We start from the raw sequence: 16,035 nt of genomic DNA on the forward strand, positions 1-16,035 counted from the left end.
CACTCAAGTATGATATGCTTGGAGTTAAATCTCCTGTGATCTTTTCATTGATCTAAAATGCTATGACTTTCTTAACTTGTACATCTGTGTCGTATAGCCCCATTTTAAACTTGCTCTTTATCATAGATAAATGTCTGGAAAAAGCCCTTTCTGACTCAAAATGCCATGTTCCTACCCTAAAACATACTACTCCTGAAGTCTGTAAACTCTTGTCCTTTTTTAAGAGGCTAATGTGTACAGACTGTGGAATTAACATGACTCATAATATCACTGCTCATTTGCTTGCTTTTTTCACTTCCTCTCCCAATGACTTGTCTAGGAGTCCTTCTCTTTAGAATGTCAGCTCTTAGAGGCAGGGATCTGCCTTAAGTTTTTCAGACAAAAAAAATAATTGGTACTGTATAAATGGCAAATATTTGCTAATTGTCTATTTGCTCTGCATTTTGTGTGACTTAATGCAGTCAGAACCGGATTCTCCCCTCTCCTTCTGCTCTTGTGAGATGATAGTGGCAAAGGGGAGGTAGCTCAGAAGACTTCTAAAGTCGTCCTCCTTGCTTGAGGCTGTCCTTCCCTACTTAACCTAACTTGAGCTTGTCAATATACCTCTGAGTGGATAGTCTGTGGCTGGGTCTCAAATTATTCTCACTCCGTAAGGAAGCAGTTGAATGTGGCTGAAATGTGATTCCTCCGTGTTCATAAATCTCCTTGTCTCCATCAGGAAAGCGTGTCACTTCAGCTTCAGAACTCCTATATATGACAGAATGCACTGCTCCCTGTTAAGCTATCTCATAGTTGTGGCTTGTTACATACTTTTAAATTGTGTGTGTGCGCTGACAAAAGGCTGTTTGAAAGACACCAATAAATATCTCAATAAATTGTAATGAAAATTTACCAGCCCAAGCAGGACCTACTTGTCTACTCTTACAACTCTGATGGCAAATTAATATTTTCACTCAGGAAACTGTTTTGGGGGCAGAGGGATGCACAGGGAAGGGAGACAGACTAAAAGTAGGGTTCTGCAAGGCTACATTGTGTAAGGAATGCTTACTGCTACTTTGTACTGCAGTAGAGGTCTTAATATCAGATTATGTACCCTTGGAGTTGTGAAAGTCATTCTTCAGAATTGACACTGTAATTCCTAATAACTAAAAGAGCTGAGACATTCCAAATAATGGCTTCAGAAATCTGGTAGGATAGGTATTGCATATTTTTACATAAACATGTAAAGCACAAATCTTAAATTACGTAGTTTAATTAAACTTTTAAAGCATGTGATGCATTTATAGAATCATAAAAATATAGAAGTGGAAGGGACCTCAAGTTTTTCCTCCTAATCCAAATCTCCTTTGCTGCAAATTAAGCCAATTGCTTCTTGTCCTACTCACAGTAGACATGGAAAACAGTTGATCACAGTCCTTGGTAATAACCCACCCTGTTATCCGGTGCTCCTGTATCCCCCTCCCTTTTTTTTTTTTCTTCTCAAGACTAAACACATGCATCTAAACATTTTATCATTTTTGTTTCTCTTCTCTGGACTCTCTCATATTTGTCCACATCTTTCTTAAGGTGCAGTGCCCAAAATGGACACACTACTCCAGCCGAGGCCTCAGCAGTACTGAGCAGAGTGGGACAGTTGCCTCCCATGTCTTACATATGACAGTCCTGCTAATAAACCCCAAAATATTAGCCTTTTTTGCAACTGCATCACATTGACTCATTCAATTTTTATGATCCACTATAGCCTCTCTGTCCTCTTTAGCAGTACTTTTGCCTATTAGTTATTCCCCATTTTGTATTTGTGTATTTGATTTTTCCTTCCTAGTGAAGTACTTAGCACTTGTCAATTGAATTTCACCTAGTTGATTTCTGACCAATTCTCCAGTTCATCAAGGTAATTTTGAATTCTAATTCTGTCCTCCAAAGTGTTAACAACCTCCTGTAGCTTGGTGTCATCTGCAAACTTTAGAAGCATGTTCTCCACCCCATTATCCAAGTCATTAATGACAACACTGAATAGTACCAGACCCAAAGAAGACCTACTAGATATGTCCTCCCAGTTTGACAGCAAACCATTGATGATTACCCTTTGAGTACAGTTTTTCAATGTGTTTTTCACCCCTACCCTTAAAGTAATTTCATTCAGACCACATTTCCCTAATTTGCTTATGAAAATGTCACTTTGGACTGTGTCAAAAGCCTAATTAAAGTCAAGATATATAACATCGACTGCTTCTTCCCATCCACTAGGCCAGTAAACCTGTCAAAGAAGGAAATTAGGTTGGTTTGGCATGATTTGTTCTTGACAAAATCCATGCTGGCTATTTATCAACTTCTTGTTCTCTAGGTCCTTAAAATTGATTGTTCAACAATTTGTCCCAGTATCTTTCCAGGTATTAGGCTTGACTGGTATGCAATTCCCTGGGTCCTTTTGTTCCCTATAATTCCCTTCTCCAGTTCTCTAGAACCTTACCTAATGGTTGTGAGACTGCTTCAAATAGCTCCTTAAACAGTGTCTTGTATTAATTTAAATGGAATAGATAGGCCCAAAGACTCAAAGATGTTAACATGACCCCTGAAACGGTCCAGCATAAAACAGTTTTTTTAAACAAAGTTTTGGATTTGATATATAGAGATCTCAGCCTGCTTAGCACCATGGCAAACACCATTAAAATCCTTTTTAACCTTTTATTGAAGATACAGAAAGGAAAGAAAAACAGTGATAGCATTTGAAATGTAAAATCTGAAATAAGGCTTTCATTTTAACAACATCCCTTGTTCCCTTTTCCTTTAGCCCTTTTGGAAGGAGAAAGGGGGAAATAAAAACAGCAAAGATAGAAAATGCAGCTTCTGTCTCTAGTGTTGATTCACTTGCATCCTCACTGCTGGAGAAACACAGGCTGAACATGCTGTCTTATCAGCCACTCTGAGACCTGGCAAACTTGTACCAGTATTAGGCTGTTTACGGCATTGTTTTTAGCTGCCCCTTTCTGGTCACAGGCTTGACAGCAGTGTTGCAAAATGTACAGCCTTGGCTGGCTGAGCCAGACTCCTAATAGATAGAAGGAAAAAGGAGAGATAAGATAGAGAAGAAATAAGGTAAGGAAGGAAAAGGACACACTGGAGGTGAGCGGGAGGCAGTCTCACATATGAGGTAGTGGTTGGGATTTAACCAGAGCCAGTGGAGGTGACGATGTCATCTGGCTCCCACTCGCGGGCCCTCTCCGATCAGAATGATGCAGGTAGAACGATGGTGCACTGGATTCCGGGGTCCCAAAAGACAGCAGGGGTGGCAGCCATGATGGTGAAGCTCACTCCTTCCCCTTTCAGTCAGCCAGTGTTGCGGTAGCCTGCGTCCATCTGCGTTATCCCCCAAAGTCTTGCTTTTTTAAAGAACCCCAGAAGGGAGTGATGGGTGGAATAGCCCATCCCCTCATTATTTTGTTCACCAGTTAAGCCTAATTTCCGACACACCAATTTTGGTCCATTAATTTCCTGTCCCACGCTTCTGTTGTTTACCAGGCATGATCTTAACACAGACCTTGAATTAGATCAGTAGGCCTTTTTGTTTGAACTAATTTAGTCTTTTGCACATTTTCCCATCAATGTTTATTATAGGTTGTGACATTTTATAAACATCATCCTAGTTTTTACAGTTGAGCTCACAATTAGGGTAAATTTTTAGGCCCAGTTATCACAACGGTACCCTGTGATGAATTTAATCAGGCCCTGCTCACATGAATACATCTAACTTATCTAAATATTCTTTCACCTGTTCTTTCTCTGTTCCGGCTTGTATTCCTTTTCCTTTGTTAATATTATTAGTGACCTGATGCTGGGACTGTGTGCTGTAGTTATGGGGGATCCTCTGCCCCATGTGGTGCTGAAATAAGCCCCTGGGGCCATTTGTTGCATTTGGGGGTGTGGGTTGTTGGAACTGGGGGGAGTCCAGCCTTGTTCTCTCTCCCTCTCCTCCCCCAATCACTACTGTACAGCTGCTCTGGCTGTAGCTTGGCTGGCTGCTCCCTGGGTTCCCAGTATAACAAGTGCTTTGGTGGCAGCATGCTATCAAAATGTTACTGACAAGTCAGGGAACAAAGAGGAAATGACAATTTGCAGTGGTTCATGACTCTGCTAAACCCGAATGGAATTTTGTGGGACCTAAAAGGTGGTTCTTCCAACCTCAGGGTTTTTTCTCTCCTGAATTTTGAACATCTGCTGCAAAGAATTGGCAGTGTTAGTACTTCAAGTGTCTTTCATAAAGGAGAGTGTTAAGTAACTTAACAATGTCACTGCCAGGTCCTCCTATAATGTATATATGTATAATGTATATTGTTTTAATTGTGTGCATTTAATTGTCTGATATCAGTATAGATGATTTTTAAATCTAATAACCTGATTGAGCTTCTGTTTCTTTGTAGAATGTGACAAAGGAAAGACAGATGAAGCTAATACAACAGCAGAATGACATCACAGGGCTTTCGCGGCAGGTGAAGCATGTGATGAACTTTACCAACTGGGCCATTGCAAGCGGTAGCAGCACTGCATTGCTGTACAGCAAGCGGCTGGTAAGGAAACCTGCCCCTTCCAGAATTTAGAGTCGAGTATAGCAAAAATTTTGGGATCTTAGTATGTTTGCGCCTCCAACCTTGACAGAAGAGAACTTTATGGTCAAAAGAATTTTCAAGACATGGTTTAGTTTCTCCAGATCACTTACAAGGAAAGGAGAGCCAGTTAATCACACTCCATCTAAAACTGTTGGCTTCATGATTTAATAGTAATGAAAAAGGGTTTGCCAGTGCAGTGACCTCTCTCTCCTTGCTGAAAGAGTTTGGGGTGGATAGTTGTGTGGTTGTTTCTTTTGTAGAATTCTGTGCCATCAGTGTTGTCACAGTCCCTGGGTAAACTGCCCCTTCTTGAGACCCTTTTCCAGGCCCGAGTACACCTTTTGAAGTGGCAGGTCCATGGTTCTAGGTTTTTAGAGTGGGATCCTGTGAACAAAGCGTATCAAGTTACACCGAGTGGTTGCCAGCTGTGATACTTAGGAGGCCCAATGGTCTTGATACGTGTGAGAGTTTTCCTTCAGGAGCCTATAGATGATGATGTTCAGTGACACAGAAATGGTTTCTTCAAAACAAAGGATGAAGTTTGCCAAAAGATACACAGCAGTAGAGAAACTAATTTAAAACAAGATACGTATAAGCATACTCTTACCTTAACTTGGCATTCCCCTCAAGCACCTAGGAAGACATAATTTAGTCTTTCTGCCACGGGTCCTCCTGCCTTCTCTTGGGCACCAAGTTACAGCCTGTTTACTGCATGCATGATGTGGAAAAAGCTAATGTACTCAATGCTTTTTTTGTCCCTCTTCACAAACAAGGTTGGCTCCCAGACTACTGCACTGGGCAGCACAGCATGGGGAGGAGGTGACCAGCCCTCTGTGGAGAAAGAAGTGGTTTGGGACTATTTAGAAAAGCTGGACGAGCACAAGTCCATGGGGCCGGATGCGCTGCATCCAAGAGTGCTAAAGGAGTTGGCAGATATGATTGCAGAGCCATTGGCCATTATCTTTGAAAACTCATGGCGATCGGGGGAGGTCCCGGACGGCTGGAAAAAGGCTAATGTAGTGCCCATCTTTAAAAAAGGGAAGGAGGAGGATTTGGGGAACTACAGGCCAGTCAGCCTTACCTCAGTCCCTGGAAAAATCATGGAGCATGTCCTCAAGGAATCAATTCTGAAGCACTTAGAGGAGAGGAAAGTGATCAGGAACAGTCAGCATGGATTCACCAAGGGCATCATCTAATTGCCTTCTACGACGAGATATCTGGCTCTGTGGATGAGGGGAAAGCAGTGGGCGTGTTATTCCTTGACTTTAGCTTTTGACACGGTCTCCCACAGTATTCTTGCCAGCAAGTTAAAGAAGTATGCGCTGGATGAATGGACTATAAGGTGGATAGAAAGTTGGCTAGATTGTCGGACTCAGCGGGTAGTGATCAATGGCTCCATGTCTAGTTGGCAGCCGGTATCAAGCGGAGTGCCCCAAGGGTCAGTCTTGGGGCTGGTTTTGTTCAATATCTTCATTAATGATCTGGAGGATGGCATGGATTGCACCCTCAGCAAGTTTTCAGATGACACTAAACTGGGAGGAGAGGTAGATACGCTGGAGGGTAGGGATAGGATACAGAGGGACCTAGACAAATTGGAGGATTGGGCCAAAAGAAATCTGATGAGGTTCAACAAGGACAAGTGCAGAGTCCTGCACTTAGGATGGAAGAATCCCATGCACTACTACAAACTAGGGACCGAATGGCTCGGCAGCAGTCCTGCAGAAAAGGACCTAGGGGTTACAGTGGATGAGACACTGGATATGAGTCAACAGTGTGCCCTTGTTACCAAGAAGGCCAATGGCGTTTTGGGATGTATAAATAGGGGCATTGCCAGCAGATCGAGGGACGTGATCGTTCCCCTCTATTCGACATTGGTGAGGCCTCATCTGGAGTACTGTGTCCAGTTTGGGGCCCCACACTACAAGAAGGATGTGAAAAAATTAAGTGTCCAGCGGAGGGCAACAAAAATGATTAGGGGACTGGAACACATGAGTTATGAGGAGAGGCTGAGGGAACTGGGATTGTTTAATCTGCAGAAGAGAAGAATGAGGAGGGATTTGATAGCTGCTTTCAACTACCTGAAAGGGGTTTCCAAAGAGGATGGATCTAGACTGTTCTCAGTGGTAGCAGATGACAGAACGAGGAGTAATGGTCTCAAGTTGCAGTGGGGGAGGTTTAGGTTGGATATTAGGAAAAACTTTTTCACTAGGAGGGTGGTGAAGCACTGGAGTGCTTTACGAAGGGAGGTGGTGGAATCTCCTTCCTTAGACGTTTTTAAGGTCCGGCTTGACAAAGCCCTGGCTGGGATGATTTAGTTGGGGATTGGTCCTGCTTTGAGCAGGGGGATGGACTAGGTGGCCTCCTGAGGTCCCTTCCAACCGTGATATTCTATGATTCATACCCCTAGATCTGTCACACTTCTAACAGAATATGGTCTTTTGATCTCCAGATTCTCAACTGTGGCAAAACAGCTGTGTCACCAGGATTGTATCTCAGGTGTGATCATAGCTAAAAACTTGACTGTTGTATACTCAGGTGTTTACTAGGACACTTTTTATATCTCCTGTTTGGTTTCTTTAACAACCCCTTTTGATGTAACTCTATGCATTCAAACAGGGTAATATCACACATACGCAGAGGCATATATGTTTATAAAAACTAATATAAATATTTCCCAGTTTTCCACAAGAATCATGGATCTACATTTTCTTCAGTAGGAAATGCCTAGTTTCTGACTGGAAAACAAGTTATAAAATGTTGGCTTTGGGAATTATGGGACAGTATTGTGTTTAAAGTTGCCTTTATGAATGAAGAAAGTCTGGTTCTGCTGGGAATTCATTTCCTAAATTTGACTAAAATTATGTTGTGCTTTCTACTTGGTGCTAAATTATTCTTACTATTGAAAGATCAGATGGCTAAATAACATGAGAGCGGCCACACTGTGTTAGATCAATGGTCCATCTAGCCAAGTACCCTGTCTTCTGACAATGGCCAATGCCAGATGGTTCAGAGAGCATGTCTTTTGCTAGATACTCTTCAAAATTCTTTTTTCACCTGCCTAATTATACTTTTACACTTGACTTGCCAGAGTTTATGCTCCTTTCTATTTTCCTCCGTACAATTTGGCTTCCAATTTTTAAAGGGCGCTTTTTTGGCTCTACCCGCTTCTTCTACTCTGTTTAGTCAGGGTGGCATTTTTTTGGTCCTCTTACTATTTTTTTCTTTAATTTGGGGTATAAATTTAATTTGAGTCTTTAGTCTGGTGGTTTATATAAAGTGTCTACAGGTTGCAGGCATTTCAGTCTTGTGACTGTTCCTTTTAATTTCTGTTTAGCTTTGTCGTTTTTGTGTCGTTCCCCTTCTTTAAGTTAAATGCTACTGTGGTCGGCTTCTTTGGTATTTCCAACCCACAAGGATGTTAAATTTAATTTATATTTTGGTAGCAATTACCGAGTGGTTCAGCTACATTCACCTTTTGAACCAGATCCTATGCTCCACTTAGAGCTAAATCAAGAATTGCCTGTCCTCTTATGGGTTCCAGGACTAGGTGCTCCAAGAAGTAGTCATTAATGGTGTCTAGACATTTTATCTGTGCATTCTGTCCTGAGGTGATCTGTATATGGGGATAGTTGAAATCCCCCATTATTATTGAGTTTTCTATTTTTATAGCCTCTCTAATCTCCTGGAGCATTTCACAATCACTGTTGTCATCTCGGTTAGGTGTTCAGGAGTATATTCCTACTGCTATATTGTTGTTCAAGCTTGGAATTTCTATCCATAGAGATTCTGTGGAACAGTTTGATGTATTTATGATTTTTACTATATTTGACTCTATGCTTTCTTTCATATATAGTGCAACTCCCCCACCAGCATGACCTACTCTGTCATTCCTGTATATTTTGTATCCTGGAATTACTGTGTCCCATTGATTATCATCGCTCCACCAAGTTTTTGTAATGCCTGTTCTATAAATATCCTCATTTAATATCAGACACTTAAGTTCATCAATCTTCTTATTTAGATTTCTAACCTAATGGCAGAAAGCATATCTGCTGTTGTATTGACTTGAAGAGGGGGAGATGCTGTGGAGCACACACCTTTTTAGTCCATTAGCACTGGAGTAGGAATTTCAAGGTGAACTCATTTATATGAATTCCCAGAACTACTTCTGTGTAATGTTAAAAGTTGTATTTTCTGATGCTATCAAAGGGTTAAAGTTCTTTAAATGATTCAACTGAAGATAGTTAGAACGTGTTGAGTTTAGAAAAAGTTCAGACTAACTGGCAGTATTCTAAGTAATTGTTACAGATCATCAAGCTGAATCATCTGGATTTATAATTTAGCATAATTTATTTCTAAAGCAAAGAGATACTCACATTTGTAAGTAAAATGTACGCAATATTTTCTAAGAGCAGAATACAAGTGAGTCTCATCATATTCACATTTAACTTATGCGAATTCAACTATATGTGCTCGGCAAAAAAAAAGAAAAATAACAAGATACCTGTAAATAGTGTGGGCGCTTCTGCCCACCATTCCACTCAATGAGTGTATGCCCCGGAGTGAGCATGAGATGGAAGACATGAATCTGCTGTTCCCTCAGGCGGTCTCAGTTCCCGTGTGCCCCTCATAGTGTGAGCATCTTGCCGCGCTGAGTATGATTCTAGTGTTTAAAAATACGTATTTTTCGTACAACATGGCCCCTAAATGCAAGCCAACTACTTCATCTGGTGCTCAACCGAAGAAACAGCGAAGAAACGCTGGAGGAAAAACTGGCTGTGTTGGACTTAGTGCGAGACGGTATGTCTGTCTCCAACGTGGCGTGTAAATATGGCCGCAATGAATCTAGTATCCGTGCCGTCAAGACTTGAGAGAGAGAAGTTCGTCAAGCTGTGGCATCATGTGCTCCAATAACTGCTAAGGTGACGAGTCAGGTGCGTGATAAGACTTTAGTGAAGACTGAAAAGGCATTAAACTTATGGCTGGAAGACATGAACTGTAAATGTGTGCCTATCAATGGCAACACGTTGCAAGAAAAGACTCTTAGCCTCTACGCGCTGTTCAAACCTCCCACCAAAGAGGGACAGCCTTCTGATGAGAAGGAATTCAAAGCCAGCCAAGGTTGGCTTAATAGTTTTAGGAACCGCTTCAACCTCAAAAACGTGCAGACTACTGGTGAAGCTGCATTTGCCAATGAAGAATGATTTAATTTCTGAATACAATCCCTTTATGAAACGAAGCCTCAAAATCACACGTCGTATTATGGACTATTTGAGACTGTATCAAGAAATGTTTGAGCAGCTCAAGAGACAACAGCGACAGTTGCTGATCATGTTTTTCAAGGAAAAACAACCAGCAGCAGATGAGCCTGCGCAATCAACTTGTCGAGCTGAACCAGAGCCAACCACTTCGTCTACGACTCGCTCTCCGTCACCTCCGTCTCCTGGATCGACATCAAGCCCTGATGACCCCCGTAATTAAAAATACAGTACTGTAAAATTATATTTTGCATATGTACTCTTTATTATATACTGTACGTTACTGTATACATTATACATTTATACATATTACTGTATAGGGTTGTATACACAAAACTATGTACAGTATACTGTACTTTATGGGCGATTCAAGGGATTTTCAGTGGTAATTTTGACTCTATGCGATTTTAGCCTTACGCACTGACTTTAGCACCTGACCCCCACGTAAGATGCGACTCCACTGTATAGTAGCTATGCCCACTAACGAAATAAACCCTCAATCCTTGTGAGTTGTATTTAAGGTTTCCTACATTATGATAAAAGGAGTAACTGTTTTTAGACAAGCTTTTTCCCTTACACACGTAAGAATTTCTAAAACAGTAGTTGGATTACACCTTTATTATATAATTGGGTAGAAACAACTAGTTGAGAACATTTCCTGAAAGCAGGTGAGCAAACTTAAAGGTTAGAAATTGGACAGTACTTCGTAATGTTAGTTGGTTTTTTTTGGTTAATCATTACTAATTAAATCCTGGATTAATGCAAAACCAAGGGACCAGAATATGTTGCATACTATCAATCTTGCATTCAGTCAGCACTAAACAGACAGTGTAGTCTGCTGGAAAGCTGGAATCTTAGTGAGGCAGGCCGTGAGACATCTGAAATCACATCATTCTGATTACTATTGTTCTCCTTCATGTGTTTAGCATTGCTGATATGTGCTACGAAACTGTATGAAGTAAGTTGTATGGTGAATGCACTAACTTTTCACGAATAAGACTCTACTTGGATGATTAAGAAGGAACGCTATCCAGCAATAGTTTTCTTTGGCAGTGACCTAAGTGGCTGTTGAAAGTCATAATTTTATGTGGTAACTGGCAGCTCTTTGCTGAACTAACTGTATGCTTCTCCTTAACATGTTCACTCTTTGCTCATACATTCAGTGTCATAATCAATCTTAATTTTTGTGTCCCATCAGATTACGTTCCAGTTGCGACATATTTTAAAGGCACGATGTGATCCCGTCCCAGCTGCTAACGGAGCAATACGCTTCCATTGTGACCCCACATTCTGGGCAAAGAATGTAGTCAATTTAGGTGAGAAAAAAACGTATAAAGTGTTTCTGGGGAGACTGGATTGTATGGGGAGTTTTCAATGTATTACCAGCGGGTATGAAACAGAATTAAATATTTTATCTTTTCTGTAGTCAGACCCTAAAGGCAGTCATGATGGAAACAGCTTTGGTCACTGAAGGAACACAAGTTGACACTGAGTAGAGTCAAGCATGAGGATTTATTACGCACAGCACTGGCGGAGTGTCACTTCGCTTATTAGGCTCAGTGAGACACTGCTAAACAGTTGATTACAATAGATTATATATGGTGTCAGGGGTGGAAAGAAGTGATGGGGTGGGAGTTTCTGAGCCACTGGATAGGTTCTAGCAGCAAGATGAAATTAGCACAATAAACCAGTAGTCTAAAAGATTATATAATGGCTCCGCCCATAGCTCAGGTTAACATGTTTGCTAATACACAGGTATTATCCCTGAAAATTCTCCTCTTGCAATGTGTAAATTAAATCCTGATTTCAGGTCCATAGAAATGACTGTGGCTTTTTCCAGACAGGTTTGGCCCACAGGTACATTCCTGGAGGGTTTAAAGCAAAAAGAACAGTAAACAGTACACAGCAATGACTGTTTATGGTTACCCCTCCGTTTCTGCGAGCTGGGGTTGGCATCTGTGAGGGAGGATGCATCTGTGCAAGGGAGGATGCCATAATTCATGCTATCATGTTAGGCCTCTCCCTGAACTCTGGTTGGCATTTGGGGAGTATGTACCATTATCTTCTTCCTGCACCAGGAAGCAGACTTTAAGGCTCCTTTCAGCGAGTTGTGTGCCTGTAACTCCTGATAAGCCTCCCAATTACTGCTCTTCACCTGGAGTTGTGCTGTCTCATCTTATTTTATGTATAGTAGAAACAAACAAAGTTGTCTCCTGTCTATCCCAGCTTTCTTAGCCATGTATTGTCCATTGTTAACTAAGCCTCATGCCTCAGACCAAGCCGTGGAATTTGGGCCTATGTGAAAGTTCTTAACAAAGACTGTGGTCAAGATCTTACATACATATTATTGGGATTTTGGCCCTTCAGTCACTTTGTATTCCATTTTAAGTATATGGTCACTGTAGCTGGTCACACTGATGCCTGGTGTCTTCTCTTCTTGGGCTGACCTTGCTTGCGTGTCCATTGATACAGGATCCCTCTTTTCCATGCAAGAGTAAGAGTCTGTCCAGTTTTGGTATGATTATCCCTTCCATCAAGATTTGCCTGCCATTTGGAGATTGAAATGCGCAAAACATTTGTGACGTGACATACTGTCTGATGGTGCCTGCTGGCTTCACTCTGTTTTCCTTTCACCAGCTGATGGAGAACCTCTTCTAATTGCTGAACCCAGACCTTTAGTTTGTAATTTTTAATAGACTTGTTCTGCAAACCTTTTCTTTTGGCAGGATTACCTAGTTTTAGATTAGGGTAAACTTGGTCAAAATAGGTTTCAGAGTAACAGCCGTGTTAGTCTGTATTCGCAAAAAGAACAGGAGTACTTGTGGCACCTTAGAGACTAACCAATTTATCTGAGCATAAGCTTTCGTGAGCTACAGCTCACTTCATCGGATGCATCTTCTGTATTTTCCACAGTATGCATCCGATGAAGTGAGCTGTAGCTCACGAAAGCTTATGCTCAAATAAATTGGTTAGTCTCTAAAGTGCCACAAGTACTCCTTTTTTTTTTTGGTCAAAATAGTGAAGCCTAAATACATTTCTACTAAGTGGGTTCTCTACATTTCTGGTCTATTTATTTGCATATTTACCTACCAAAGGGGCCTTATAAGGATGAACTCTTTGACCTTCTTAATTAGTTCTGTATCAGGAATAATATTAGATTTAGTTTTATCCAATCACTAGATGTTTTACTGTGTTTAATATGGCTTGAGCCAGTGTAACTCTTAAGAGGACTGGATGACCCAGATAACTTAGTTGACTGGTTCCAAGCTAGCCCATTAATTAATACACAAAACTTTGTAAAGTAATTTTGGTCGCTACCCATACAAAACCACAAAGGCAAAGAAATGGAAAGTTAAGCTTCCTGATAACATATAGCTTGTGGGTAAAGGACTACAGGGTTGACACCTTACGATTACACCGCAGACCATGCACTGCAACTGTAACTTTGCCCCATTTTCAGTCATTCTTCTAACTGCACCCAGTTGCTAGATTTTTTTCCCCAGCACTATTAGTTGTGGATGTTTGATGTGATGGTTGCGGTGAGAGAGAGTAGTTTGGTAAAGGCGTTATGTGTAAAAGGGTTTAAGAAAGGTTGGCAACCTTGAGGGGCTAGAGTTAATGTTGCAGTGCATGGCCTATGGGGTCCATTAGTGGTGGTGGTAAGGTATCTGCTTGTGGGTCAGAGTACGGGCTTATGTACTGGTAAGTGGCTTAACTTTCTGAGTTGTCAGGCAACACTAATTACTTACAAAAGTTTTTCTATGATTAATTTCCTAATTTATGCTGCTTTGGGGGTTGGCTTTAGAGCAGGTGGGCACAGGCCTGAGGGGTGGAAATTCAGCAAGCGTATCTATAGGTCCATGCGCAGCTGCTGATCGTTCTCTGTTGTGGGACAAAATCTGACCAGACGGTGTAGCTCTTCATTGCGAAGGTTTTGTGTGCACCCACTACCCACAACCCCAGCCCCACATCAACCACCCAAGTTTGTATGTGCCCAGCCTCAGTCAATCAGGTTTGTGTGCACAACGAATACACTGTTACAATGTGAAAAATTGGTAAAAGTTACCCTTAAAAAAACTTTTCCCCTTACACCAGTTCTCCTCAGGGGTTACCTCTCAGCCAGGTTTTGTGAAGATTAGTCATCAATTAAAAGGACTATCAAAGAAAATTTCATCCAGAGCCCAAATTCAGAGGGCTCCTATTAACACTTTATGAAGAGAAACCAAAGAAAGCTGCACAGAAAATTCAAAGAGCATAAAAACTAATCCTGTGTGAAATTCCACATTGATAAAAAAGCAGGAATTTATATCCCATTTTAAACTCACTTTAGAGCAGATCCCAAACTATTGAGTTACCATAAGATGCCTCCATAATATTCTTTAGACTGTGTGAAGTGAGTTGGTGGAGTTCAGTACAGTTCATGGTGCATAAATTTCCACAATGTAAAAATCACTATCATATTGGTAAGGCCCTGCCAAATTCAAAGTCCATTATGGTCAATTTCACAGCCACAGGATTTGAAAACTGATAAATGTCACTTCACATGTTTACATCTGAAATTTCACAGTGTTGTAACTGTGGGGGTCCCAACCCAAAAGGGGATGGGGGAGGGGGTGTCGCAGAGCTGTTGTAGGGGGGTCACGGAATTGCCAGCCTCACTCCTGTGCTGCCCTCAGAGCTGGATTCTGAAGGAAGCAACTGTGGCACTTCTTGCAGTCGCAGGAGGTTCGTGGAGGCGGGTCTGAGCCCGCTCACGGCATGGACAAGTCCTGTCCCTCCCCATCCCAGCCAGAGCTAGGATCCCCCTGGCTTGGGCGCTCCTCAGTGCAAGGGGAGATCAGACCCATCTCCCCAAGCTGCCTCCAGCTGCAGGAACCGCTGGGGCTGCTGTCCAGTCGCAGAGCATCCTGCAACTGGGGGAGGCACCTGGAGGTGGGTCTGAGCTCCCCCCGAGAGTGGCTGTGCAGGGCACTCGTAGCTGCGGGGGAGATTGACGCATTTTCCATTGCCGTGAAATTGGTAGGGTCCCACATATTTGTTAGTTCTCAGCAGCAGCCAAGGATTTGAATGGACACAGAAGAATCTACTCTTGTATTTAGAGGCAATCTCTCCAAAGCAGAGCCAAGGCTTGGTCTACACTTGATAGTTATACCAATGCAGCTTTCAGGGGTTTCAGTTTTTTAGATATAGTTATTGATACGCGTCTGAGTGTAGATGGAGTTATAGCAGTATAAAAGAGGTGCCTTATACCAATATAGTTATTCCCCTTCCTGCACAGGAATAGCTATTCTGGTATAAAGCACCTTTGTGCTGAGATAATTGTGCTCACACTAGCAGGATTGTACTGGTATAGTTTGGTATAACTTTCTAGTGTAGACAAGTCCTAAGGCACAACAGATAGTGCCCATTCTGCCCAAAATGTACCTCTTCCCAAAATAAATGTTAAGACTTCAGTCTGAAAGTCTTTTACCAAGCCCCAGTCTGTTATAGAGGATATAATTGGGGGGAAAAAGTTTAGTGGTATAAATTTGTAGGTAACTTTATCTGACCTGCAATTATTGTGGAGTGATGCTGTTTTATCCTGCTTTAGCGTAAAAACTATGCCAGCTGAGTAACAAGACAAGCTCAGCCCTGGCTAGCCTGCATTTAGACTAGATCAGAGATACTTGCAAATGGCTGTCGAGGAATTTACATTTTAATTTAGACTTAAATTGCTTCCTTCCTTTAATGTAAAATACTGAGAAAACTGAAGTAAAAAATTCAGAGATTTCTGTTTCGAACCTTTATCAGCCTTTGAGTTAAAGTGGAAATTTTGTACTTCACCAGCTTGCTTTTTCTCTATTCCTTAGGTAACCTTGTCATTGAAAATAAACCAACCCCTAGCTACACTCCTAATGTAGTAGTTGGACAAGTTCCTCCAGGAACAAACCACATCAACAAAGCCCCTGGACAGATTAATCTAGCACAGCTGCGGCTCCAGCATATGCAACAGCAGGTGTATGCACAAAAGCACCAGCAATTGCAACAAATGAGGATGGGACAACCAGCTGGGCCCCTTCCTAGGCAAGCAGGCCCTCAGATGTTACAGCAACAGGCAAGTTTCCTGAACACCTCACCTTACATTGCAGTATATCGCTAAGACTTAACTCTGCTCCTCTCTGACATGAGCAGAT

The 16,035-nt window shown here is 41.8% G+C and overlaps 1 protein-coding gene across 2 annotated transcripts in view; it reads left to right on the plus strand.

Annotated features, from left to right (window-relative positions):
* TRIM33 (tripartite motif containing 33) overlaps positions 1-16,035 on the plus strand; it is an 83,037-nt gene that overhangs the window by 47,126 nt on the left and 19,876 nt on the right. For both annotated transcript variants that reach the window (XM_077839057.1, XM_077839058.1), the window contains exons 7-9: positions 4,419-4,565; positions 11,061-11,178; positions 15,712-15,956. In XM_077839057.1, the coding sequence (XP_077695183.1) occupies positions 4,419-4,565; positions 11,061-11,178; positions 15,712-15,956 (510 nt within the window). The remainder of the gene's footprint in view (positions 1-4,418; positions 4,566-11,060; positions 11,179-15,711; positions 15,957-16,035) is intronic.

This window comes from Eretmochelys imbricata, chromosome 21 (assembly GCF_965152235.1).
Source record: "Eretmochelys imbricata isolate rEreImb1 chromosome 21, rEreImb1.hap1, whole genome shotgun sequence".
NCBI classification, from domain to species: domain Eukaryota; kingdom Metazoa; phylum Chordata; order Testudines; family Cheloniidae; genus Eretmochelys; species Eretmochelys imbricata.